General features: G+C 37.0%; 5 protein-coding genes and 1 long non-coding RNA gene across 12 annotated transcripts; 4 read left to right on the top strand and 2 right to left on the bottom strand.

Moving 5' to 3' along the window:
- The first annotated feature begins 1,834 nt into the window (after positions 1-1,834).
- On the top strand, positions 1,835-8,435 carry LOC107222731 (b(0,+)-type amino acid transporter 1-like). Its single transcript, XM_015662219.2, has 3 exons — positions 1,835-2,063; positions 5,797-7,095; positions 7,741-8,435. The coding sequence occupies exons 1-3, from the start codon at positions 1,967-1,969 to the stop codon at positions 7,800-7,802; spliced, it is 1,458 nt and encodes a 485-aa protein (XP_015517705.1). The 5' UTR covers positions 1,835-1,966; the 3' UTR covers positions 7,803-8,435.
- Positions 6,938-11,804, bottom strand: LOC107222739 (sorting nexin-16). Of its 2 annotated transcripts, XM_015662237.2 has the most exons (5): positions 11,559-11,801; positions 11,063-11,353; positions 10,594-10,902; positions 10,332-10,459; positions 8,175-10,170 (listed from the first exon to the last, which is right to left on the bottom strand). In XM_015662237.2, the coding sequence occupies exons 2-5, from the start codon at positions 11,336-11,338 to the stop codon at positions 10,113-10,115; spliced, it is 771 nt and encodes a 256-aa protein (XP_015517723.1). In that variant the 5' UTR covers positions 11,339-11,353; positions 11,559-11,801; the 3' UTR covers positions 8,175-10,112. The 2 variants fall into 2 exon arrangements, with proteins under 2 accessions (XP_046586537.1, XP_015517723.1); XM_046730581.1 differs by lacking the exon at positions 8,175-10,170 and adding an exon at positions 6,938-7,066 and having other exon boundaries at positions 11,063-11,804.
- Positions 11,805-11,831: 27 nt separating this feature from the next.
- Positions 11,832-16,022, top strand: LOC107222738 (anaphase-promoting complex subunit 5). Of its 3 annotated transcripts, none has more exons than XM_046730578.1 (13): positions 11,832-11,901; positions 12,143-12,389; positions 12,469-12,518; positions 12,636-13,012; positions 13,095-13,248; positions 13,343-13,524; positions 13,656-13,769; positions 13,851-13,980; positions 14,071-14,373; positions 14,467-14,588; positions 14,708-14,975; positions 15,046-15,835; positions 15,904-16,022. In XM_046730578.1, the coding sequence occupies exons 2-12, from the start codon at positions 12,269-12,271 to the stop codon at positions 15,418-15,420; spliced, it is 2,196 nt and encodes a 731-aa protein (XP_046586534.1). In that variant the 5' UTR covers positions 11,832-11,901; positions 12,143-12,268; the 3' UTR covers positions 15,421-15,835; positions 15,904-16,022. The 3 variants fall into 3 exon arrangements, with proteins under 3 accessions (XP_046586534.1, XP_015517721.1, XP_046586533.1); XM_015662235.2 differs by having other exon boundaries at positions 11,868-11,993; positions 12,198-12,389; XM_046730577.1 differs by having other exon boundaries at positions 11,868-11,993.
- Positions 16,023-16,335: 313 nt separating this feature from the next.
- Positions 16,336-18,485, top strand: LOC107222742 (ZZ-type zinc finger-containing protein 3). The gene is made up of 4 exons (XM_015662240.2): positions 16,336-16,608; positions 16,716-16,957; positions 17,014-17,139; positions 17,233-18,485. The coding sequence occupies exons 1-4, from the start codon at positions 16,575-16,577 to the stop codon at positions 17,482-17,484; spliced, it is 654 nt and encodes a 217-aa protein (XP_015517726.2). The 5' UTR covers positions 16,336-16,574; the 3' UTR covers positions 17,485-18,485.
- LOC107222740 (queuine tRNA-ribosyltransferase accessory subunit 2) lies at positions 17,608-19,608 on the bottom strand. 3 transcript variants are annotated; one of them, XM_046730580.1, is made up of 7 exons: positions 19,451-19,607; positions 19,166-19,352; positions 18,885-19,031; positions 18,331-18,795; positions 18,051-18,250; positions 17,850-17,975; positions 17,608-17,770 (listed from the first exon to the last, which is right to left on the bottom strand). In XM_046730580.1, the coding sequence occupies exons 2-7, from the start codon at positions 19,280-19,282 to the stop codon at positions 17,647-17,649; spliced, it is 1,179 nt and encodes a 392-aa protein (XP_046586536.1). In that variant the 5' UTR covers positions 19,283-19,352; positions 19,451-19,607; the 3' UTR covers positions 17,608-17,646. The 3 variants fall into 3 exon arrangements, with proteins under 3 accessions (XP_046586536.1, XP_015517725.1, XP_015517724.1); XM_015662239.2 differs by lacking the exon at positions 19,166-19,352 and having other exon boundaries at positions 19,451-19,608; XM_015662238.2 differs by having other exon boundaries at positions 19,166-19,607.
- A 1,102-nt stretch (positions 19,609-20,710) lies between these two features.
- On the top strand, positions 20,711-23,789 carry LOC124292724. 2 transcript variants are annotated; one of them, XR_006902631.1, is made up of 4 exons: positions 20,711-20,976; positions 22,562-22,695; positions 23,000-23,136; positions 23,329-23,789. It is a non-coding gene; the product is annotated as an uncharacterized LOC124292724 (long non-coding RNA). The 2 variants fall into 2 exon arrangements; XR_006902630.1 differs by lacking the exon at positions 20,711-20,976 and having other exon boundaries at positions 22,310-22,695.
- The last annotated feature ends 1,303 nt before the right edge of the window (positions 23,790-25,092 follow it).

Genomic DNA, 25,092 nt, shown 5'->3' with positions numbered 1-25,092 from the left:
AATTTTTGACGTAGTACATAAACGTACCGAGAGATGACGTCACTCCTTCATTTCCTCTTATCGTGATGATGCACTTTGCCTCGATCGGTAAAGTACTTCCTGTTGCACAGCCAAGTCGAGAGGAGGTCAACAATACCGACTGCGTGTAGCTTAGGTTCTTCTGGTGACCATCCAATTAATTGGCGCCAACGAAATTTTCAAGAATTTGAAAGAGTGCGGCAGTCCGATAAAAGCGAATTGTGATCTAGATTGATTTTCATCCAAATAATCAACCCTCATTATATTCTTTTCAAGCTGAGAAAGGTTTAGTTGCACTGTGAAAAGTACAGCCATCACGTAAATAAGAAAAAGTATGTGACAAGGTGTTAAAGAAACTTTTTTCAAATCAATCAAACCTTGCAGAAGCTTTTAGGGATCGTATCCAGGTGTAATAATTATATTTCACGTTGAATAAGAAACGTGGATTACTCAAAGTGCACAAAATATAACTGAGCATCAATCAGTAAATGCAAATTAATATAACCAAAGATCCAATTCGATAGCAAGTCTAATTCGAGGACGTTGTACGCTAATTGAAAGCTCGCCGGGTGAACGATACACTAAAGTCATACGACACAGTACGAAAAGTGTTAGAATCAACATATCGGCTAGGCATGTGCGCAATTACAGAGCGCCGGACAATCCTACCTAATGTTACTGCAAGGTAAATAAGAATTCGAGATGTCGTACGAGAATTCTTCGAAGGTCCATATCGAGGACAAGATAATTTAATAAACTGCGTGCAAACTAGGTGTCCATACAACTCAAGCGTCACGCTAGTCTCAGACTTTTTCTATTTTATAGGCAGAAATTTGAACGGGGACCGATATGTTTATGTGACGGTAACGTTTGTCATTGTACAACCAATCGCTACACCTATACTCGTGCATCCGTACACTTATCAATCGAGTTGGTTCCACACTTTACATAATTCGTTAGTTTATATAGATCATTTACAGTGATCTGTGAGCCAAGCACTCATAAAACATACGCCACGAGGATTTACTTGACAAGCAAATCTAATATACTTGTATAATATCGGTTTTCCACATCTTGGATTCTCGTTTTCAGCCGTGCGGTACGTCTGTGGTGACAGTCGTCAACTAATATCTTATCTCAAGTACTGGAGAAAAAAAAAAAAGGAAGAACAAACTCTTTGACGGTAAATTGTGGCGATCGCATGCTGTGTATATATACATATACATCGGCACACAATGCCAAAACGCTGCCGATATCTGCGAATGAATCTATGATGCAACCAAGAATCAGCAAATCGCAATTTCGAACAATCGGGGAAGGCTAGCTGAAACATACTTCGCGAACGAAATAAGAAACGTCATTTTCCGTAAAATTACACTCGAAAAACTATCACTTTTTATACAACTTGAAAACCGCATTCTTACATATGCGTCTAACATTAAAGATATATAGCTCGGTGTTCTTTATTTTTTCCCCTAAATGTAGCGAACAAAGTAAAAAATATACGATGTAATTTAACCTAATAAAATATTACAAATTCTATTGATTCCCCGGCAGGAAATCAACAAAAAAGGAGAAGAAATGCTGAAATGATTTGATTGTTGAGTTCAAAGGAACTACTAGTGATAATTAATAGTTCAATACCAGACACCACATGGTACAACAGTCAGTGTCAGCCCAGTTATGATCCGACGTAATTCAACTACTATTGGCTCATGACTGAATGTAACAGCCCCCTTATGATAACGAGTAAATACACAAGCTGAGCAAAGTGGTTCCGCGTTTTGCGAATTATAGTTCAAAGCTTGAGCTAGCAGAGCAAGTTTGTGCAAATTTTTACTCGTTCTTGTCACATTAGTTTTGTGTCTTAGTTATTTATACGTATATAATATATATCGTGTTTTTTTTTGTGTGGTTATATTTAAATTGAAAATAATTTAACGCCAAAATGACGCATGCTATCGTACAGGATAAAGAGAAGGTGGAGTTAAAACGAGAATTGGGACTATTCAGCGCCATTAATATGATCATCGCTGTTATGATTGGTACGAAAATCAAATTCTTGTTTTTTTCAAAATGAATATTTTATCGTATTCCTTTTCATTTTTATTAAGATTATAAATTGTTCATTCGATCATGAATCACGTGTATGAAGTCTCTTCAATGATAATCGTTCTTCAAACTGGAGGCGCGAAACCACTGAATTGTATAATGAATCGTTACATTGTGACTATAATAATATATTATTGTTTACATTTCAAACATTCGTTTGCTTATCAAGTTCCGTTTTATAGTACGTTTAATGACCGAAATGTGAGTTTAGATATGATTATAAATAAATTAGAAATCTACTAACATTAAATTGATAAAAATAAAATACTGTTGTGTAACGGCTTTGTTCACACAACCAAGTCGAGATTGAAATTCGGAGGGAATGTTTTTACGTAAATAAAATTCAATTGATCTAGTATGTTTAGATTCGCTCTATCTTTGTTCCTTCGATTTTTATGTAGAAATATTTACCTCCAGTCTATTAAAAAAATGTTAATTTCTTGAAAGTCTTTTACATATATTACGACACGGAAAGATAAGTCGAGATATCGCGCGTGTTAAACGCCAGGTACAGATATTATCAATTGGAAGTGAATCAGGTTGTGTAAAAAGGCTTCACAATCATTAGAATCGCTCGTAATATCAACGAAATGTTACAAATTTATATAGTAGGTACTAATCGCAAGTCAAGGTCTACTGACATCTGCCACCTTGTGTACAAAGCCGCAGCGATTTATCCACATCCTGTTATAATTAATTAATACACAGCAACATATGCAACATTGTTAAATCATGATATACATTTTTTTTTCAACACCCGTTGATAATTTTTTTCTATTTCGATATCAATTGCATAATGAAATAAATATGGTCATTGGACAAAAGTGCTATTGACACTAATCATCATAGTTGTAACCCTGCGATTATATTCACAAGTGCAAGACGTGATACGTTGCAAAATACTTGAACGAATCGTCGGTGAAATTATATCTAGGAATCAATTGCGAATATTTTGTACCAGACAGATCTCGAAATATAAAGCTAATCGTTATCACAGTGCCATATATTTCAAACGACTAATTTATCTGTGCGCAACTCTTTGGATCTCCGTACATTTGAACTGTTAATTCATGGTAGCATATATCTACAATTTGTCTAATCCAGACCCCACGTGAAGCGATATACAGTATTATTCCCAGTATGCGTATTAGTATAGCAAGGCCGATTCTTGACATAGATTCCTAATACCGACACTTACCGATACCTTCCCTAGACTCAAACTCTTTTCTGCGATGACATCACAACGATCGACACCTGCAGTACTGCCCCGAAGGTCAAAATCACGCTGCCTTACCAATAATTTTATTTACCAGAGGTCAAATCGCGCTGCTTGACCAACAATTTGTATCGATCGAAAGATCAATTACAGGTTTGTCATACTTATTCTGACTCAAGTGAATCGGTACTATTCCACTTTTTTTTCTATCATCTTGGTCAATACCATGAACATTGACGGACAATCCGTTGAGTTTTTCAAATTTCGAAATGCTGTTGTTATCTAGAGATATTGGAAACTTTATGTCGTCAGACCGTAGCACTGAGTTGTAATGTGGGTATAAGGTGGTTTCTGTAGAATGCTTGTTGGTTGGGGACAAAGGTACGGTGACCGACCAAAGCAAGCAGTGGGAATCGTTGTTGCAGATGCTTACCACAGCCATCTTATCTCTAATACACTTTGGTACCGCGGTATAGGTATGCAAACTACCTCATAGTGGCATCTACTTGTCAATGTTGACGGTGAGATTGATAATTTCAACCAACGATCAGTCTGAAACCTTTTCCTTAAAATCTTCCACGTTTGTTAACAATCGGTATGTCGCATTTTCGACGAACCATTCGTTAAATATTCGTTGAATATAGGATGATTTCGTTTCTTGTGTTAAAAAACTTGATTTCTTCAACCATGTACTCATTTTTTTTTACTTCAAATTTACAAGCTAGGATAACGTATACTTTTAAACTCTTCGCTTTCTGTAAAGCGTTGTTCAGTCTTTTAACCGCAAGTTCCTTTACGTTTTCTAAAAAATTCTCCACGTCTTTATGTTTCAAATTGACGATGAATCCGGTTCTAATTCTTCCCTCAAAAGCAGACTCCAATTCGTCCTAGTGTACTCAATCGCTTCTTTTTTGTTTGTGCGTACCTTCGCCCGTTTTCTGAGAACGTTTGAATTTTTCCGCCAGAGATTTCAAGAGTCCGATCGTTGTGATAATTCTCGTTTTTTCTCCAACCGTTGATACCTTTTGAAAAATTTTGTTCAAAAGCCTCAAAATTTAATTCATTTTTGAATTTCTGCTATTGAAGATGATTTGTTGGAGATTTTGTACGCAGATGCCATGATATTGATCGAATTCAAACATTTTGCGGATTCCATCTTTAGCTGAAACTTGAATGATCGCTTCCCGTGATGAGAACTCTTTTTTTTATAGAGTGAGCTGTACGTATGTGGGTTAGTGTGGTACAGGACTGGCATATCATGTTTTGCATTTCAGAGCGATAGTAACCCAATTCCGCAGGTCTTGAGGTTTTAACTTTGTCCTTGACTAGTCGATATCACACCAGCATCCAGGTTGACGAAAACAATTCTCGGAACCATTAATTATGGAATGTAGAGTGGTTGATATTCCACCGGAAGCTGTTCAAGGTTAACCAGAATATTCCTGAGATTGGCAGGCTGATTGTACGAAGAACAAAAGGGTTTGCGTCGCGGATTTACCTCGACCTTCAGTAGGGGGGGATGACAGTGAGATTGTTGGTAAGGTAGCGTGATTTTGACTTTTGAGTCGGTACCGCAGATCTCGATCGCTGTTATGTCATCGCAGAAAACGGTTTGAGTCTGGGGAAAATGTCGATAAGTGTCGGTAGTAGAAATCTATACCCAGAATCGACCTTACTATACTACTGACGTGACCGAATTAATTGATTCAATCAGTTTCGAGGTTAACGAAGAAGTCAGAACCACATTATCATGTTGTCCCTTCGTTAATTAAGGGGTTATACATAGTTAGGAGGCCGAAAAAACCGATTTTCCCAAGATTTTTTATAAAGACACATTTCAATTTATTAAAATAAAAATTTATATGTATACACATTAGAGCAACATTGAACTTCATTCTGATATTTTTGATTTGTAAAAATAATGATTAACAAAGCTACAATCTTCGGGAGCAAGATACCTATACTGTATCATACAAAATGATAAAACCTAACATATTTAGTTAATATAAGGTTATCTAGTCTTTGAGCAAAGGAATAAGCAAAATATTAATTTTTAACGAAGCGGTCACTTCTCAAGAAAAAAATTTCGATTATCCCAAATAATTTTCGCCACGATTTGTTTATAAAATGGTAAATATTTATCGGTGACAAAAAACCTTCGATCAAGAACTGAAACACATATTCATACAGCTTGTGTAAAAATTTGAGACACATATATGAGTTCAACCGTTTCCGAGAAATCCTGCTCATCGACTTTGAAAACATAGTTTCGAGAAAAATACGTTCAAAGTTTCACAAGCACGTTCAAACGCTCCGGGGCGTCTTTGCAAATGTGCGCGTAACTTCCACAATATTATTTTGTTGGATCGACATGAAATTTTCTGTGCGTAAAAAAAAAATCGATTTTTGAAAAATCCAGAGTAATTGTAAGCACTTAAATCCTTCCACAGGGTCGGGAATATTCGTCTCGCCAACAAGCGCCCTGGAGAGATCAGGATCGGTAGGATTCTGCCTGATAATCTGGGCCCTAAGTGGAATGGTATCGTTGCTGGCGGCCCTCGGTTACGCAGAACTTGGTACAGTGGTGCCTCGATCCGGAGCAGAGTACATTTATTTCGTCGAGGCGTTTGCCCCGCTGCATCGATACTTGGGTGAAATTCCAGCGTTCCTCTGCTCCTGGGTGTTCGTCTTCGCGCTTCGTCCCGTAGAAGTGGCGGTGGTAGCTCTGACCTTTGCGGAGTACATAGTGCAGCCGTTTTCCAGCTACATTAAAAATGTCCCCGAAGAATCTATGCACAAGGTGATACTGCTGCTGAGCATCGCTGCCCTCGGACTGATGACCTTCATAAATTTGACTAGCGTCAAGCTCTATGTGAAGGTCCAAAACGTCTTCACGATGTGCAAGGTCGGCGTTTGCATCCTCATCATCGGCGGTGGGCTCGTTTGGCTCGCGTCAGGTCGGACTGAGCTCCTCACCGAGCCCTTCAAGGGCACAACCCGTTCCCCGGGCAACATAGCCCTCGCCTTCTACAGCGGCCTCTGGGCCTATGACGGGTGGACAGCAGCCTCGATAGTCACCGAGGAGGTGAAACGGCCTGAGGTCAACATCCTCAGAAGCATCTTGATATCTGTTCCCGTGGTGACGCTGCTCTACGTCGCCGTCAACCTCATGTACATGTCAGTACTGACGGTACCCGAAATGTCCTCCGCCCCAGCAGTAGCTGTTCTATGGGCTGAAAGGGCGCTCCCATCCTGGTTGGGCTTTGCGATACCCTTGGGGGTTGCCGTCGCCACCTTCGGCTGCGGCCTCAGCATGCAGTTCGGAGTTTCGAGGCTCTGTTACGTCGCCGGGCAGCAGGGACACGTTCCGGAAGTCTTCAGCTTCATCCACATACAGAAGATGACCCCAGCAGCAGCGGTGGCGCTCCAAGGGCTGATCACCCTCGTGTTCATCGTCTCCGGGGATGTAATCGCCCTCATAGAATTTGCCAGCTTTCTTACATGGTTCTTCTATGGACTCGCCATGATCGCCCTAATCGTACTACGTCGCACCAAACCCGATGCACCAAGACCCTACAAGGTTCCGATCGTCATACCCTGGCTCGTCTTTTGCGTTTCGCTGTTCCTATCGATCATGCCAATCGTCAAGGATCCCTCCCCCAAGTACGCTTTTGCTGGGATTTTCATGCTCATCGGTATCGCGGTTCATTACCCTTACGTCTACAAGAAGAGACATGACAAGTTTTTGGGTAAGTATTTCGGCGGTTTTCTCAAGGGAATATATTTTGGGAATTTATATCCTGGTAACCAATTATATTTAGATTTGTTTTATCCAAAGGTATGCACGTCAAGCTTCGTTTGCGTGTAATTTTTTTATGTATTCTTATTATTTATTTTTATCAGGATCAATCAACGGAAACTATGATATTGTTATTGACAATTTAACGTCAACCATATCGCCCGGATATGGTTCTTGATTTCCACGATATTTCAAAAACGGCTCAACCGATTTACTACCTCGAATTTGGAGACATCAGCATTTTTGAACATCGAGATTATCCTCTTTTCCACGATGCCACTTTTTCATCGAACGTCATATTTTTTTATAACAAAATAAAAAAGTCGGAAACTTAGGACAAAATATCTAATTTTATATTCAAACTGTCATCATTCTCTCTTTACGGAGAACAAAAAAATTTGCTTTGTCACGCTAAAGATAGAAAATGTGAACACGAAGTTCGATGTAACATACTTTCGAATAAAGTAAACCCGAGTTGAATTGAATAATTGGTTTTCGAGGTATAAATTCTGAAGATATATCCTCTTTTTCAGACTAACTGCCGCATTGGTATTCGTTCTGTAAAATAAAATTGATACCATTTTTCTGCTTTCAGATAAATTCACCTATGCAGTGCAAGTATTGTGCCTAGTCGCTTCTCCGGATAGAAAAGACTGATTAAAATATTTCTGGTTGAATTTATCATGGTACAAAAATCTGTATTATTCGACAACCGATTCGTGTGGATGAAAATGACTGTAGTGAAAGATGGAAAACAAAGGCGATTAACTATAGTGTTGGAGTGACCAGATTGTATGTAACCTCCTGAACTTGTTGATTTGCTGTGCTGCCACACAATAATAGTCATCAGCTTGAACAAATAAGAAATTTATCAAGTTATAGTAAATTATGTTTAATTTTAAGGCAATCATTTCATTGATACACGTCTGTGATGTAAGAACACTGCTATTTAAACACTTACTCAAATTGAAGGAAAATTTATTTGTGTGCTGATGTAAGATGAACGGGTAAAAATATCATGACCAAAAATTAATATTGAATCTTTTTTTTTCTTTTTATTGACAATTCAATTATGCTTGAGCATGGAAATCGTACATTATAGATAATGATACTCGATTTTTCTCGTGATTTTATTTTTCTATTTTTTCTATTTAAAGGCTGGTTGTTAGAAAACGAAGGCAAAACATTGTAGTACAAAACCATCTTAATTTTTATACCGATTGTATTGGGATAAAAATTAGAATTTTTGATGGTCCTATTTTTTTCATCCAAACAGGTAGCATTAGAATATATTTCATAAGGCACGAAAACATTGCATTATAACACCTTATATCAAACTTCCATTATGAAATGTATAAAAATAAATCTTATACGTCTATTTATTCTTATTCAGCTTAGAAATATTACCACTTGCCAGATAGTTTTTACTCAATTCACTAATCACTGGGTATTGTTTCCATGATTCTAATTCAATTATAAAGGTGTTTTCGTAAAATCTATGAACTGTGTAAAGCTCACTCACGCTGACATCGTGATAATAATACGTTAGGCGTACAACCCATACAAATTGTTGATTACAGTTTGTAAAGTACAAATTTCATTTATGGTCCCGTATCGGGTAACTCCTACGAAAGAATAATCAGTTGTACAAAATTGATAATACTAGAAAATTATTTGACAGTTTATCCTGATGATGTATCATCAAATGCGATTTTTTTAAATCAAAGTAACGCCTGCGTGGAATTTGATATTTGTCTATGCAAATGTGATTTTTTTTCAATCCATTGACGCAACTTTATTCCTAAAATAACTAGGTGAGAAAATATATCTACTATCTTTGGAATTATAAGGAAAATTGAATAAGCTGCATATGTCAAGCATTACGAAAGAGTGTGATTTATGACGAATAGATAATGATTTTGACCAGCGATGATTATTTGAAGCCATAAAAGTCGTTACTGCAATTTGTATGCCACAAATTTTTCAGTAAAACTTATATTAATTAGACATCCGACCGTTGCTACCCATCAACGAATAATTGATATTTTGTTGAATTATTCAAACGACAATAAAGAACAATTCATTAAGGTATACTAAAACTAGTGTGATTTTTTTGTTTACCTTTTATAAAAATTCAATGTAGTCAACTTATATAAAATTTCAATAAATAAAATAATTCCTATCCTAAATGGGAAGTTAGTACGGTCGTGGGTTAAGTCAGCTAAAAAACAAGACAAAATATTCAAATGCCTCAAAAAATCATACAAATCCTCATAGCCTGTTATCAGAGCTACCTATCACCGCTATATTACGTGTAATAACTTCCCATGTCAAGTTGCTGGTTTTTATTTATAACGATAATATTGCCTCGAAAATTTCCGTTGCAGATATGTTATAATATAATATAGTTATTCTATAAATTCTATAGTAACGTTACGGAAAAATAGGGTTTTGCATTTATTTTCTTTATTATTGAGCGTATTATGCCGTCACCTTTATCTTTGTTTCACCAAGTTGTAAAACATTCAAAAGCGAGTTTGCAAATTTTATACGATCTGTAAAATTCGATGAACCTGCTGCGGCTGGTAAGTTATTTTTTCACTGACAAATTTATGGTGATGCAATGTATAGGAAGTAAGCCTTCGTAGCGCATATCAGTCTTCTCAATAAAAATTTCAAGTGCGAATACGTATTAGATTTGTATTCTTGGAGCAACATAAATTGGAAAACCCTATCAATAATAATAACATACCTATACACGTGTAAATTTATATAACAACGTTTCCTGTATAGGTGGACTCTGATATAAAGTTTTCGTAAAGATTCAAGTACCTTTAGCTACTAGATACGTATAATAATAATAATAATATAAAAACTAGATATTATTTTTAATCATCCATAACGTGAAGAACAGTAACATAACACTTACTTACTAAAATATCACGGTAATTGGTAATAGAATTAACATCAATCAATTGATGCTAATGGTTGTGAGGTCCCACACTTTGAACATGTTTGTGTTACGCTGTAATAAAAATTAACTTGTGTCCAAAGTGTCTGAAGTATGTTGGATATTTGTAAGACTATGTCATATATTTGCAATTTTTTGGGGCATGCATTTTTGTCCCATCAACCGAAGTTTTCAACGTAACAAATTTAATGATTCTCACATATTTAACTACTTACCTTATGATATGTTGTAGTTTTTGTCGCAGTTCATTAGTTCTAACTGATTCCATAGCTAGAGCAGCGTCTCGCTCTCTAAGTTGCTGGCGTAGATGATAAATTGTGTCTTCCAGGGCCTCGAAAATTGCCTAAAAATTATCAGATAGTTCAGTTTGAGTCTATCGTCAAAATTTGTTTAAAAATAAAACACAAACCAGAACACTTATTAACAGCTACAATATTCTTAAGGAGATAGTGGCCGAATAATCCGATAAGTGCTTACTCGAGATTCCTCGACAGTGTCTGAAAGTGCAGGTGGCTCATCCAGACAAAAAAATTCTCTCACACATGGTATTTGTATGAGAATGGTGTTGTTTAAAATACCATTTACAAAATTTTGTAGCCCTCTTATTCTGTCTTCGAGAAAGCTAGGTGCAAAATTATCTCCCAGCCATTTTTTTCGTGGTAAAGATAAATGGGAGGTCGAAGCTTTCTGTCTTCTCAACTGCGTCAAAAGTCGAACAAAATCTGTGTATCTTCTGAAAATGAACCAGCATTCTCCAAGTCTCGGTTCAACACGCAATTTGTACACCTGTAAGTGTAACACAGGTCAAACAACACATAAGGAAACAGGATTGAATGATAAATTTCTAGAACGTTTTTCATCAGTTTCGTAATAATTTTTGCAGCAACGATTCAGGACTTCTATTGTACTTAACCAAGCAGGTTACGGATAAGATTTCATTTCTCACCGTGAACCTCGCTCGTTCCTCCATAACTTCGTAGCCAACAATTGGTATTCGCAAGTCGCTATTAGACGACGGTTGATAACGAGCTTCGGTGTTCCTGTTAGGACTGGTCTGATTAGGATAATTGAATCTCTGTACGGTAAAAGAGTTGGAATGACCAGATCCATCAGAGTCTGGACTGTCAATCGTTCGCAAGACATCAGGCTGCGAGTTCCTCTCTTTACTAATAGCTAGAGTGACCTCACTCACGCAACCTACGCTGTTACCTGAACTGGACATTCTAAGAGTCGTAAGCTGTGGATGTTAAAGACAATAAGCAAAAGGTTTCGTTTGAACATTCAAAATCTGCTTGTGAGATGTGAACAGTGTTGCACACTGACCAGTTCCGGCACTTTATTCATTTCCACTGATTACTCGAAACAATTTACATCGGGGCAAAGATTAGCTGGGACAAAACAGTCTGGATGAATTAGTCAGAACAATACCGAGACATACGTACCTATTAGGGCGGAGTGTTATTCACAACGAAAACTAACCTCGCAACAAGTCATTAGTGCTAATTAACGGAGCGATTGGATTGAGTAACCAGCAACACAATGGGGAAGCTTGTAAACTGTAATTTCGTCACAACTCTAGACAGTTATTGAGTGAATTTCAATAATCGTGTAGCGTACGAAACATCGAACAATGTTTGTAGAATTGCATCGCGTACATCTGGATTGAGCTTTAAGTTTTGACGTATGCGGTCAGCGGTGTGTCAGAAAAGATAGTGGGATGAGAATACACGCAACAACAATCATAATAATAGTGCGATGACTCATACTCTGGAGTAAATTGCGCGCGTAAGTTAGAACGTGGATTTCCTTCTGCTATTTAAAATAGCTCTCAAATTTCTCGGGATTAGAAATTGTCGAAGAAAAAAGGAGAAAAATTGGTAAATTCAGTAATTGCAAAAGATAAAATTTCAGTACTTCGTACTCTTAATACTAGTGTACAATTATTGTGGCGTTTCGTAGCTTTGACTAGAGTTCTAGTCGCTGACTAATGGTTAACTAGAGTTTCTGTTTTATCAATGTTTTGCAGAGACTGCTGATAAAACAGGGACTCTGGATTTTCCAAGCTTGTCAAATGTCCATAGTTGTGTGTCAACAAAAACCCTAACCTAACTCAAACTAACCTCTAATCTGAACATAAACGTAATCCTTGAAAATGAATAAAGACTTACTGAATATCGGAACAAATGTGAAAAAATGTCAAAAAGAAACTCTGACCCCGTACAAAATAGCAGTCGTAATGCTGATCAGAGAGTACTGCAACGAACCGACAAAAGGTGAAAATTATCCGTATTCCGCTAATTTAATCTTTGCTGGATTTTAGTGTACTCAATAACTCTTGTTTTATGCTTTTAGCGATAATAGAAAGACGCGATTTTTGCGTCCTGGCGTTGAAACTGATTCAGGTATGTACTGCCCTATTCTTTCTCCAATTTTTCTTTTACTACAAGCACATCTGATTGACAAGATATTGTTTTGCTTTACTGACGGCTCTTCTCTTTTGCATAAACATCTTCCTTCAGTCGCCAGATCTAGACTTTCGTAACCTGCTGAACCTTCTTCATTCCGAAGAGTACGTACTGCAGCGGTTCGCGCAACAGCTCGAGGTCAAGCTGGATGAATTATACCATAAAGGAGTCGAGGGTTTATTGGATCTATCAGAAAGTCTCATGCGTCTGATGGACACGCCATTAGATCATTGCGTAGCGCATCCAGCTCTGAACAAGAACTCAGTTCTCGGTTTATACACTAGACGGATAATAATATCCTTTGAGAAATTAACGTTTCATCAAGTGGTTGCGTTGTACGAATCCTTTAAACCTTATTGGCAAGTTCTGTATAAAATGGAGAACTTGGGTCTGTCGATGGGACATAAAATGGATGAACTTTTGGACAATCAGTAAGAATTTAGAGACAAAAACTCATAATTAATTTCTTAATATGCAAACAAATTTAACTCTGTCAGTCTTTTCTGTTTCTAGAAATGACGTCGTCTGGGGAGGACGCCAGGCGGAATTACTCGTCGCCCAACAAGCTCTTGCTCTTCAAACGGACGAACATAAGGCATTGCCGCCAGCGGAACTGCAAGCCCTCGTCAAAGAGCTGCTCAACTGTAGTCCGTACTATGCCGAAGCTGTGAGTATGCATTAATCTCAGCATTTCACTATATTAGTCTCACTGCCTGATTTATCTTACACTCTGAAGCTATCCTAATTAGTATATCTTATAGCACTACCTCAGTTACTTGAACTGTCTACGAGTGAACGAATATTGTGGAGCGGTCGATAGTCTATACCATTGTTTTGATAGACTAGCACCTCTCGATAATCGGGCAACATCTGAAGACAGAACTCGAACTTTCAGATACGCCGCTTTAAATCTTGCAGCTCTTCATGCCCAGTTTGGCCACAAGTAAATCGTTTTTATCGACTTATTGTATAATCGAGCTCCTTACTCGATTCAGGACTCTCAATTTTTACTAGTCTTTAATTTATAGTTACATATAAATGTAAAACAGCTGTTCCATCGTTTTTTTATTTCAGAAAAGTTGCTTTAGCAGCTTTGAAAGAGGCAATTATGATGGCACAAGAGTCTGGGGATAATATATGTCTACAGCACGCTCATTCTTGGATGTATCATCTAATCGATGACCGAAAGTAATTGTTAAATAGATGAAGTGTACAGTTTTTCATATTGCAAATATTAAACATATTAATGCTTGGTTTCATTTCACACAGAGGACAACTCATCGAAAGATCTGTTGACAAGGCCAGCATGCTCGTTATCACTCACACAATCAGTCTTCGCCTTATAGCATCTGCTCACTACTCTGCGATCGAAGCAAAAAGTCCTCCTCAAGTGTTTGAGGTACGTTCAGAGTTTTTTTGCAAACTTGAAAGCGTGCACACATCAGTGTGAACATAATTCATTAGATAGATCTGTTTCTCGGTCTCTCAGACATTGGTAAAATCTGATGTCCTCAACTGCCAACATTCGATGATTGACTTGATGTCGATGTCATATGCTGAGAAAGCGGCATTGTGGGCTTATTATGGTAAGACAAAGATGTCTTCGCTTTGTTCGCAATTATTACTATTGCATAATTCTGGAGATAAAAAACAGCAAATGTTCAACGGCTCATCGACATGTCAGGCAGTAGTTAACGTAGCCAATATCTTTGTTGAATTGGGTGAATACATTCTGGCTGAGGTGGTGCTGGATCATGCTAAAGAAAGATTTCCAAATGAACCGAGTAGCAAGGTAAAAGTTCGAAATATCAGAAGATATTATCCGCTGAAATACGGTTTGTCATTCGAAACCACGGTTGTTAAAATCATTTTCCACGATTCACAGATATGGATGATCAGTGAACAAATGCACAAATTCACACGGACAATGAGGCATGAAAAATGGAGCGAAGCAGAAGCCATAGCTAAACAAATCTCTAGTATAGATCCTTTGGAGAGCAAATTTAGGTATAATATCGTAAAGAGCTGACTTTTGAGAAAAGAAACCACTGAGGCTGGTGAAAATTAAAGAGGGAAACAGTCATTGGGCAGAGTTTATTGTAATTGGTCGTTTTTTAACGTTCTAGGCAAGCTGAAGTTTCTTTCGCCAAAGGTGACTTTCCCAGAATAATGGAGCTCATTGATAGTATTGAAAAAACTAAGAACTTAAATCCACAGAATCAAGTGCGACTTATGATTTTATCCAGCCAGGTGATGTGCTCCTCTAGATTCCCTGGTCTTGGAACAACTGGTACCAATGCTCTTGCACTTTTAAATACAGCAGTGGAGATAGCCACTAGCAAACACCTCTCGTATCAGCAAGCCATCATAAAAATGAATCTTGCTAATATACAGGTATTGTTCTAAACGTAATATGAAAATATATTTTGCAACTTTGATCCAATCAACAAATTTGCTATTGCAGCTTGTAATGGGTATGCCGAGCCAGGCAATGAAGTTAGTCAACGATGCTATAATACCCGTACTCAGCCACGGCGGGTGTCTTGACCAGGGAAGAGCATTTGTTCTTTATGCAAAATGCTTACTAGCCACGACAGTATCAAGCATCACAGACGATAGGAAATCAGCGCTGGAAAATGCTGTTAAATCCCTGCGCAAAGCCAAGGATCATTTTAACAAAATCGAGGCTTTTAGCAGAGTGAAAAATGTTTTGTATTTACTGAGCATCTTGTATCACGAACTAGATTCTAAAGCCGAGCGCAATCAATGCGCCTTTGAATATCGTCAGCTAGACATGCAGTTTCCTACAAAATCGGATTCTAATATTACTATGTATTAGGAGAATTTACGTTTGTAAAAGTTTAGCAAGAACATTCTTTCTTTGTGCTGTGATAATAAATTCGTATCTTTATAAACAGATATTCCATCATTTTGTGCTACGCATTACTTTCTATAAAGTGATGAATAATCATTCAAAACTCTGGACCCCAGAAAATATTTGGCCCACCGACGCTGACATAACCTCAAAATCAACCGGGTTTCTAGTTTATGACGCTGAATTTGTTACTTGCGTTTATTGGTATGCTTAAAAGTTTACCGTGCCTTAAGGATTGTTTATCGTGTGAAAAATTTCGGATATCGTCAGGAGGTAACAAGGTTGTGAGAGTGAGATTGTTTTATTCTCATTTATATTTGACAATAATGACAAGTCTGGACATAGTGTCCAACTTATTGTTGACATATTCTTACAAATTGTAAGTGTTTGAACGGTTTCTATTGCCTATGAAAATTTAGTCTAATATAAATCCTCTTTTTTCCTTAGAACTTCTTCTACAAGCAGAATAATGGATGACGAAGAGGTGCGAAACTCCGAGGCCGAGGATGGGGAATATTACTTTGAATCCGATCACCTGGCACTAAAGGGGAATAAAGATTATACAGCACTTTTAAAAACAATTGTAATACTAGAGGCTCAGAGAACCCAAGGAATCGCTGACTTGGATAAATTATTAGAAATCCAAGCAGTTGCGGTAACGGATCCCATATCTTTCGTCGCCAGACTACAGGATGGCGATCTTCTCGAGCTTCCTGGGCCACAAAAAATTGCTGAAATTCCCTACATTGATTGGACTCAGTATAATATAGTATTACCCGATAGCTCTATGCGACCACAAACTCGGCATGGACCGATTCTTCCTCAACTTCAAATAAAAAGCGAACCTGACGATGGAAAAGTATTTTTCTTATTGCGCTATGACACATAAATGACGATTTTTACAATCCGCAAACTAATCTTTACTTGCTCTAATATTGTATTAGTTCTATTGTAATTTCATTTTTTCTTTTAAATGCAATGTATCTCTACTTCAGGTTCTTGTACGAGGCCGAGCATTTGACCAAACAAAACCTGAGACATTCAACCAGCTATGGACAACAGAAGAACAGCGACGTTTAGAGGAACTTTTGGTCGAATATCCGCCTGAAGAAGTAGAAATGCGCCGTTGGACCAAAATTGCCAATGCACTTGGTAAATGTTTTTTCATTCTACAACTGATGTGAGATCATTCCATAATTAATTGAACTTTACTCTTTGTTATTATAACATTGCTAAATGTGAGACTTGCTATATTACAGGTAACCGAACGCCTAAGCAAGTCTCAAGCCGTGTACAAAAATATTTTATCAAGCTACTCAGAGCTGGACTTCCAATTCCCGGAAGAGGACCAAAAGTTAAATTGGATGTTAAAAGAAGTTTGAATCACAGACACCAACGAAATAATTATTTGTTGTTTAGACCCTCCACGTTTTTTCCACATCAGGACATGTCTTTCAACATTGGCGACGATATGCGCGATATGTCGGTGACGGAGGACTCGGTAAGTCTTCTAACTCTCAACGTTTTATCGAGTTCTGAATCTTGCACTCTGTTCAGGAAGATGATGGTGGAAATGGAACCACTGAGGATACTGTAGAGTTGAGACATATTCAGTTGCTTCGACAAGTCAAAGCAGAAAAAGAAGATGAACAGTTGCAGGCTTATCAGCATGTTGGATACAAAGTAAGTCACTTAACATTAATTTCGCGTCCAAATAATGAAAATCACGATTATGCACTTCATTCTTGCTAATGAATTTAATGTCATTCTTTGCAGTGTTCATTGTGCGAAGAAGAGCCTCTGAAGGGAACCCGATGGCATTGCGAAGATTGTCAAGGTAAAACGAATCTCTGTGGAGATTGTGCTGTCGCACAATTGGAGTCTGAAACGCCAATGCATTCCCCGTTACACAAATTATGTGCTGTTCGACCATCTCAGTCAAATAGAAGCTACGACACGGATTATTTTCCACAAAACTTCAGTAATTCATCGTACAATTACCTAGATCCTAATTTTCTGCCTGAATAATTCTATTTTATATTTTTAAATCAGCACGAAGTATAAGTGCAAAACAACTTGCTTCGTTTTAATGCACAATCATTGAATAATTTCGCGTATTGGGAGATGTTATCAAATCAGAAAACGACCAAGTGTTAGAAAAAATGGTTTTATTGATACTATACACAAATTTTAGTTTGCTGAATCATTTTTAGCAAATATCACATAAATTTTGGTTTCTAGTTCCCGAAAAGTGCCGTTCCGTAAACTGTTTCGTATCTCCTTGAAATATTCTAGGTAATGGTGTATGTTATGTCTGAAATTTGAAAAAGTTCGGTAGAAGTATAAATTGCCCTCAAAATATTGCTAAGAAAAATGCTCTTCATTTTACTTACATCATTAAGAGAACTGCGCCCAAGAGTTCTTTGGTCTGATACAAGTGATGCAGATACGCTCTCGTATGATTCAAACATGTCAAACACTTGCAATCTTTGCAAATAGGTGTGAAATCATCCGCATACCTTGAACAATTAAAAAGTAAATCAGATACTGTTTTGTTCAATTCAAAATATAGATGCACAGAGAATGTAAATTACCGTTTTTCTGATATCGATATCATAGGCGATTCGCCGGTTTCAGAATGATGGTATAAAAATGTGAGTGCACATGATCGTTCGGTGACGAGATAGGGATAAGAAGAATCGAATAAATCCACTCCTAGTTTGATAAGATTTATTACAGTTACGGGGTTCCAGGCACCCATCGTGACACGCATTTTGTCCTGTGGTAATAAGCTCTGAAAGAAATAATGCGATCAGGTTGGAAAATAGAATATTCAAGAAGCTGAGTAGTGCATTTTTTTGATGATGTACCAACAATCGTGTGTTTGACGATATCTTCCACAAACTGGAAAGGGATCTTTTCAGTTTCTGGCCCGTTATTGTGTAACCCGTCAATAACATATCCAGCCAAATCTTTGCCTTCTAAATTTTTTATGCTCATTTCTCTAGCCGTTGTGTTGTATCCGCCGCCAACGGCGCCAAAAATGCCTTTATTTCTTACGACTTCAGACGCCTTATGCCTGGTTAAACACTTATCAAGCATTTTTATACTGCGGTCTACAGATTTTGTGATTCTCTTGGAACTGCTACCAGAGTGGGTATCGCTGTCGTATAGTGCCAGATAAAAGTCTGGCCTAAATGCCTCGACTATATCCATATAACCATCTGCGTTAATTATCTGCTTTCCATGTCTGGTCCACACTGCAATAGTGTCTTCGTCATTGTAGCCAGAAACAGTGGGTTGTGCCGGATCTTCCATTGTAAGAAATACAGGATATTCCTGAATAATAATATCATTACGAAGGAGCATATACACAACGCATCTTTTGAAATCTTAGCCTTTAATTTATGTTATAATTTAAACTTTACCTTCAATCCCACAAAATCTGCAATTGATTTAAATTGTCGGACTGGATCGGTCATGTCGAATGTGGTAGGCAGTGACATTGTTAGTAACAGTTTTTCTGGCGTAATCATTTCTAGTACCTCTTTGGTAATATGTGGAACGCTACCACGCTGAAATTATTTGTAAATATTGTTGTATAAAAAATAAATTTTAATAATGAGTATAGTCTTCGCTTACATTGAAATTTGACTGAAAGATTATAATAGAGATAAATTTGACAAGTAAATTTAAAGAAAGAGGAAACCTTTGTGTAAAGCATTAATAGTGGTGTTTCCAATACCACATCAGGTGTTCTCTCTAATTCTGACAGTGTGCCAAGCCGAGCTGAAGATTGTGTAAACAATTCTGGCATAAACTTCATTATGCTTTGCGTACTTCATGTAATACAGAGCACAACAGGTTATTGGAAGGTTATTAGTACCATTCTGAAACTACGTCATTGTTTTAGTAGGTTAGAAAGGAACATGCGTCAATTTCTATGATTTTTTCGACGTGACCAATAACACTAATAGTTCAACGTGTTAAATACTTCTGTGGCTGTCAAGTGACGCTGATTTTATTAGTCAGTTAATATTCTTCCCTGACTCATGGGTACGTGGTATACTCATAGCGCTGCGAATTGAGAACACGACGTAACCTCAAATAGTGACGTTTAACCATCGACGTTGTTTCGCATGGCGGTGTGTGAAATTAACCGTTGACAGTAAAACTCAAAGACTGACTCCTCTGCAGATTTTCGTGACCAGTACTTGGCGGGTAAGTGGACCTGGGCGACTGGGGTCGCTAGAAGCCGTGTTAACGATCCGGTAGCTGCTTTATCGGCGGGAACTATTAATCCACCGGTTTTGTATGGTAATTCTTTATCGACCGTATTAATAATCATAACAACCCTCATCATTGCCATACCCAAAACAATTTTTTTTATCACCTTCTGAACGAATCCAAATTGAATTCAGCTGGCAGAAAATGAACTATAATCCACGGGTCGTTCATCAAAATAAAATAAGATATCGTAAGTGCTAGTAGAATGTGTTCGGATTAGATCGCTTAGACCGAATATAGATGACGAAGAATATAGGTGGGCGTCTCGGGATCAGCCGCAGGATTCGAGCATGTGCGTATGGGTATCTCTTTTCAACAATGTCGTTGGTTGATTCGTCGGGAATCAAACGATGGTAGGAAAGTCGCGATGTACCGCAACGTTATTAACTTTCGAAATGCACAGTGTGAAACAATCACGAAGATTTCAAATTTCAACGTATAAAATTGAGCATTGATCGGCTGGGCGATGACCAAAATACGTATATCTATCAGGAACAGGAGTGTAGGTGTTTATAGTAACGTGTTAAAAAGTTAACATGACCGGTTGGATAGCATTTAGTGGAAAAAAATATGGAAAATAAAAAATGTCCACATCGGAATACCCCTTCAATGCTGTCATTCTCCAGTCAGAATCCTGTGGTCATAGATATCATCTGCATAATTTCGTCAAAAGTTCCTAATGACAGGCAACCAGCCGGCCAGTCGGGAGTAGCGGCTGCATACAGAAAGGCTGTGTGCGAAAAATGAGCAATATGACGACGTTAAAGGACAAACATCGCGCCACATCTAGCGGAAATTTTCGTAACACGTGTATTCGTAATTGATTCGCGCGTCGAGGGGGATGATCGGATATTCACGACGGGAAACAACAACCAATCAGGAGGAAGAAGGATCATCGGATGCAATCGGATGACAGCGGCGAGATCGGCGGAACGAATTTCGGCCCTCCTCGTGGTTCGTATTCTTCTTAATCTTCGTTCGACAAGCCCAGAGTCAACACGTTGCGTTAATTCCGTGCAACTCGTTGATCTAGAAAATTCCCTCCTGCTTAATTCTTCCTACCTTTTCCTTTTGTTACCTTCTTCACTATCGATTTTACCGTAACTTTTACCTTTTGCTCTATCGTTTTACCTTCGTTTCCTTTTCGTCCTCTTACCTTTTCTACCGTTTTCTTTTGCTACTGACAAGTTTATTTCACATTCGAATCAGTGAGTGCTCGAATCATCGGCTAAGGTAAGGCTTTTGGTTTTTTACTGTATGCTAAAGTTGCAAAGCTGCTCATATCTTTCTCTCGTATCTTCTGTACCGTATTTTCTTTGGTTGCGTCCTGTGATGCTTTTGAATTTCCGAGCGACCTCGCAGCTAAAATTTTTACTTCTTACATGAACGAGTACGGTTTTGGGTACCTTTTACAATTTTTTCTTTCCGATGAAAGATATTTATAAATGTGTTAGATATAATAGTTTGTGCGGATTATTGTTTGGAAAACGTCTTTTGCGATGATCGCATGCTGCCCGGAAACAAATCGTTCAACGTAAAAATGTCAAACTAGCAGTTTTTGCATAAAATTGTGTAGTGCTTGAACGGAGGAAGTAATGAAATATTGATTTTTCATAAAACAGCTGCAGTCCAAAGTAAAAGTATCGATTTTCAACGAACAAAAACGCTCTATATTCATTGATAATAAAAGAAACAAAAAGGCATCGGAAAAACCGTTTACTTCGTTCAAGTACTGCTTTTTCGAACGAGGTTGAAGTTGTAACGTTATTCTAACGAAACATTGCTGAAAAAAATCACAATTTTCTTAATTTTACAATGATTTTTAAGGAACTAAGAATTCGAAATATAAGTGGGTTTTGTTTTATTACGGTTCATCGATTTTCAGACAATTCAAAAATCGCGAAATAACGGATTTTCCTCACCATGAATCGTTACGACATAACGTTACTAATTTCAATATATAATTTTCTCAATACATATTGCAATGATTTTCGAAATAACGTGGTCACTGATTTAACAAAAGTCATTTCTTACGTGGATTATACATGTATTAGACGTGGATGAAAAACATCTAGAATGTTCGATGCCGGTATATGCCCGTATATTCCGATGTAAACAACGGATTTTGCACGCCACATAACATGATCAACTTTTTCATCGTAGAGGTGACCGCTGTTTACATCGCGCTGTGGCTTTAGCCGGTTCTTCTAAAAGCACCGGTTGTGGTTATTTTATTTTCTATTTATGACATTGTAATATTAAATCGACCTTCTTCGAGTTATGAGTTTAGTTGAGGTCGCCGTACCTTTCAGTTGTCCTGCAAGCGATTAAAATAAGTTTCTTATGTCATTGTTATACTGTGTTTTTGTAAATTCAAATCTCGCTTTGTTGTCTTCAATTCTGTTGTGAGCAAGGCTTACTCCGCATACTTTCTAGTATCTTCGCTGCCCTTCTCTCGTAAACTCTCTATAAAATTTGTTCTATTAATTATATCTTGAATTTCAAGCATCTTAATTTAACTATGTTTAATTTCTCATCAACAATTACTTCGTAAATTAGCTATCGCAATTCAATTTGTTTAATTATCTCTTGATTATGTTAGATGTTGTAAACTATCACTATCGTATTCGAATATTTCTCTCGCAAGTTGATAGCTACCGAAAACCTTTCGTACTTGATTAAGTTTTATTATTTGAAATTTGAAAGATGGTTTAATTTATTTATCAAGACTTATAAAATCAATTATCAACCCTGAGTATTGGGATGTCGATGAACACGAAATATTAACATAGTGATTTGTTTTTTTACCCGACTGCAGCATTAAACTGCAGGTCGATCGTTCGGGGCTGGTGAATATCTCAGTTGGGTGAACCTAGCAAAAAATCTTGGAAAACAAAGTACAGAAGCTGCATAGGTCACAACGTTATTGCAAGAACAAAAAAAAAAAAACAGGTACATTCGTTTGAAATCATACTTGATTTTGAATTACAATTTCATTTTTCATTGCAAATGATTATAGCCGTCATGCTTGACTGATATGAAATGTTGCCTACCAGATTTATGCATTTCTTTATTATTTTTGTTTATTCTATTCGCCTTCTATCAATAGTTTCTGTAGTTTATTTATTACTACATCTGAAACTATTTAAATGTTATTTAAAAAAAATTTAAATCAACACAGATAGTCTATAAAGTGACGTGAAATCTGATTCAAGTATATTGTTTTGAGTAATATTCTTTTATACTCTCATTCCAGTGTCGAAAGTACGTCGCTTCATCGTTCAACAGCAAATGCTACGAGAACTTTTTCATCTAAAGTGTGGAGCTTCATCGTTAAACCGTAAATGCCACCAGGATTATTTCGTATCTGAAGTGCGGACCAAGTCAGAAAAGGTGAGAATAATACTTATTCAAATAATGGTTGATGAATCAAGGTGGTAAATTTGGAGCTGAATTTTTATCCTTCCGTGACGTAAAGTGAATGAGCATGGAAGCGGACAATAATAATGATGAATATCAGCATCAAACATCCACAATATAAAAATTCGCTAAATTAATTCGAGCTTGTATCTTTATTTGTTACAGAGTTAAGCGAAGACATCCGAATGACTACTCCATTACTTGGCAGCATTGGTGAGTTTGCATGTATTTGGGTTACAGGTGCTTCTCCAGGTCGCTTTTATCACGTGCCAATACTTACTTTTGTTTCTGATTCTGCAAGTAAATTTTTTTTTATAGCTGTTTAAGATCTAAATAACAGTAAAACGGTAATTCCAAGTTATTTAATTGATTGATTGTGAGTCAAGTTCACAGGGTAGTTGTATAATTTAAATTTCATTCTACAGATCACTTTCAATATTATATTCTACTTTCTTTGCAGAATATCCCAATTTTATTTTATAAGCCTAAGCCCAAGCAATTACTTTCAAATTTACCGCATAAGCTATTGCCAGTAATTCGTTTTCAACTGTTTAGTAACTTCTCTTTCGTTGATCTTGTAATCTGGTTACATATTTTGTATTCTACCGGCAAATCTTTTCCTACTGGACCCTGACTTAATACGCCTCCTTATATGACGAATCTTGATGCATCCGTCGTTAGTATAAAAGGTATGGTGAAAGAAAGATATTGAAGTATTGCATTTTCTCACAATTTATCCCGCGATTACGTGAAAAATCCTGTCTAAAGGTTTTACTATTTTGGAAAAATTTGGTACAAAGCGTCTGTAATTGCCAATAAATTCTAGAAATTATTTTATATTCTTTGCGTTTTGTTGTCTTGGGAAGTCTTTAACTGTTACTATCTTCTTTGGATCAGATTTTACACAATCTTCTCTGAGTAAACGGCCTAAATAGATTAGGTACTTGCGTGTTCAGAAATTCGCATTTTCTGGTCAAAAGTTTTCAATTTGCATTTCTTAATTTTCTCATTACAAAGAATTAAATTTAACCTCATGTTCATTGAGTGAACTAGAGTATATAACTGTATAATCAAGGTAATCAACTAATTCTATTTATTTGTAACGCGATTAAAACGTGACCCATCAACCTGTGAATAATTATTTTTCCTTAGGCTTTAAGACAAATCAGTTCTTCAAATGTCAAGGGTCATTTTCATGAACTATTATTGCGAGAATATTTGTTATCACTAACTTACCGTTGCCCAGAGAAAGAAAAATAAGAAAAAGTGAAAAAGAAAGAAAAAAAAGAAAAGAAAAAAAAAACCAACAACAACATCGGGCCAGACAGATTTGGTACAATTTTTTTTTTTTCCAGTCAAGGTTACTGGTACCGAATTCTGTGACGTACTCGTTGTTGAAAAAGTATTCAACAATAATATTTAGCAGGGCAAGCCTTGATTTGAAGATTAGAGATTAGAGGAAGAAGTTTTCTATTACATTAATTGTTTACAGTTTTTATAAAATTGTTGCAATTTAAAATATTATCGTTTGGTACGTTTAATGTTCAGCAAAACTCATGATGTTAAATATTCTATCTTGAGCAGATAATTGTAGAAAAATTGAACGATTTTCCTTCCTGTCGCAACAACTTGAGGGTAGTTTATTCCCGAGCTGTAAGGTGTTCGACATCCTTTTTTGCGTTCAAGAACAACCGGAATAGAGGATTCTTGATTGAAGTAATTGAAGTAAATGTGGATTTCGAAGGTGAAATAACACTTGGTGATTTATTGATTATAAATGTTTTAATGTTAAAACTACCGATCGGGAAAATCGGGAATAATCAGGAAATTTTGCCTGCCGGTAAAAGTCAAGGAATAATGATGGTCTATAGCGAAAAATGTACGTTTTTTTTTTTTCATAAATTGTTTTTAAACTTCAACTAAGCTTCA

This window comes from Neodiprion lecontei, chromosome 2, assembly GCF_021901455.1.
Source record: "Neodiprion lecontei isolate iyNeoLeco1 chromosome 2, iyNeoLeco1.1, whole genome shotgun sequence".
Taxonomy (NCBI): Eukaryota; Metazoa; Arthropoda; class Insecta; order Hymenoptera; family Diprionidae; genus Neodiprion; species Neodiprion lecontei.
This window is presented reverse-complemented; position numbering and strand designations above follow the sequence as displayed.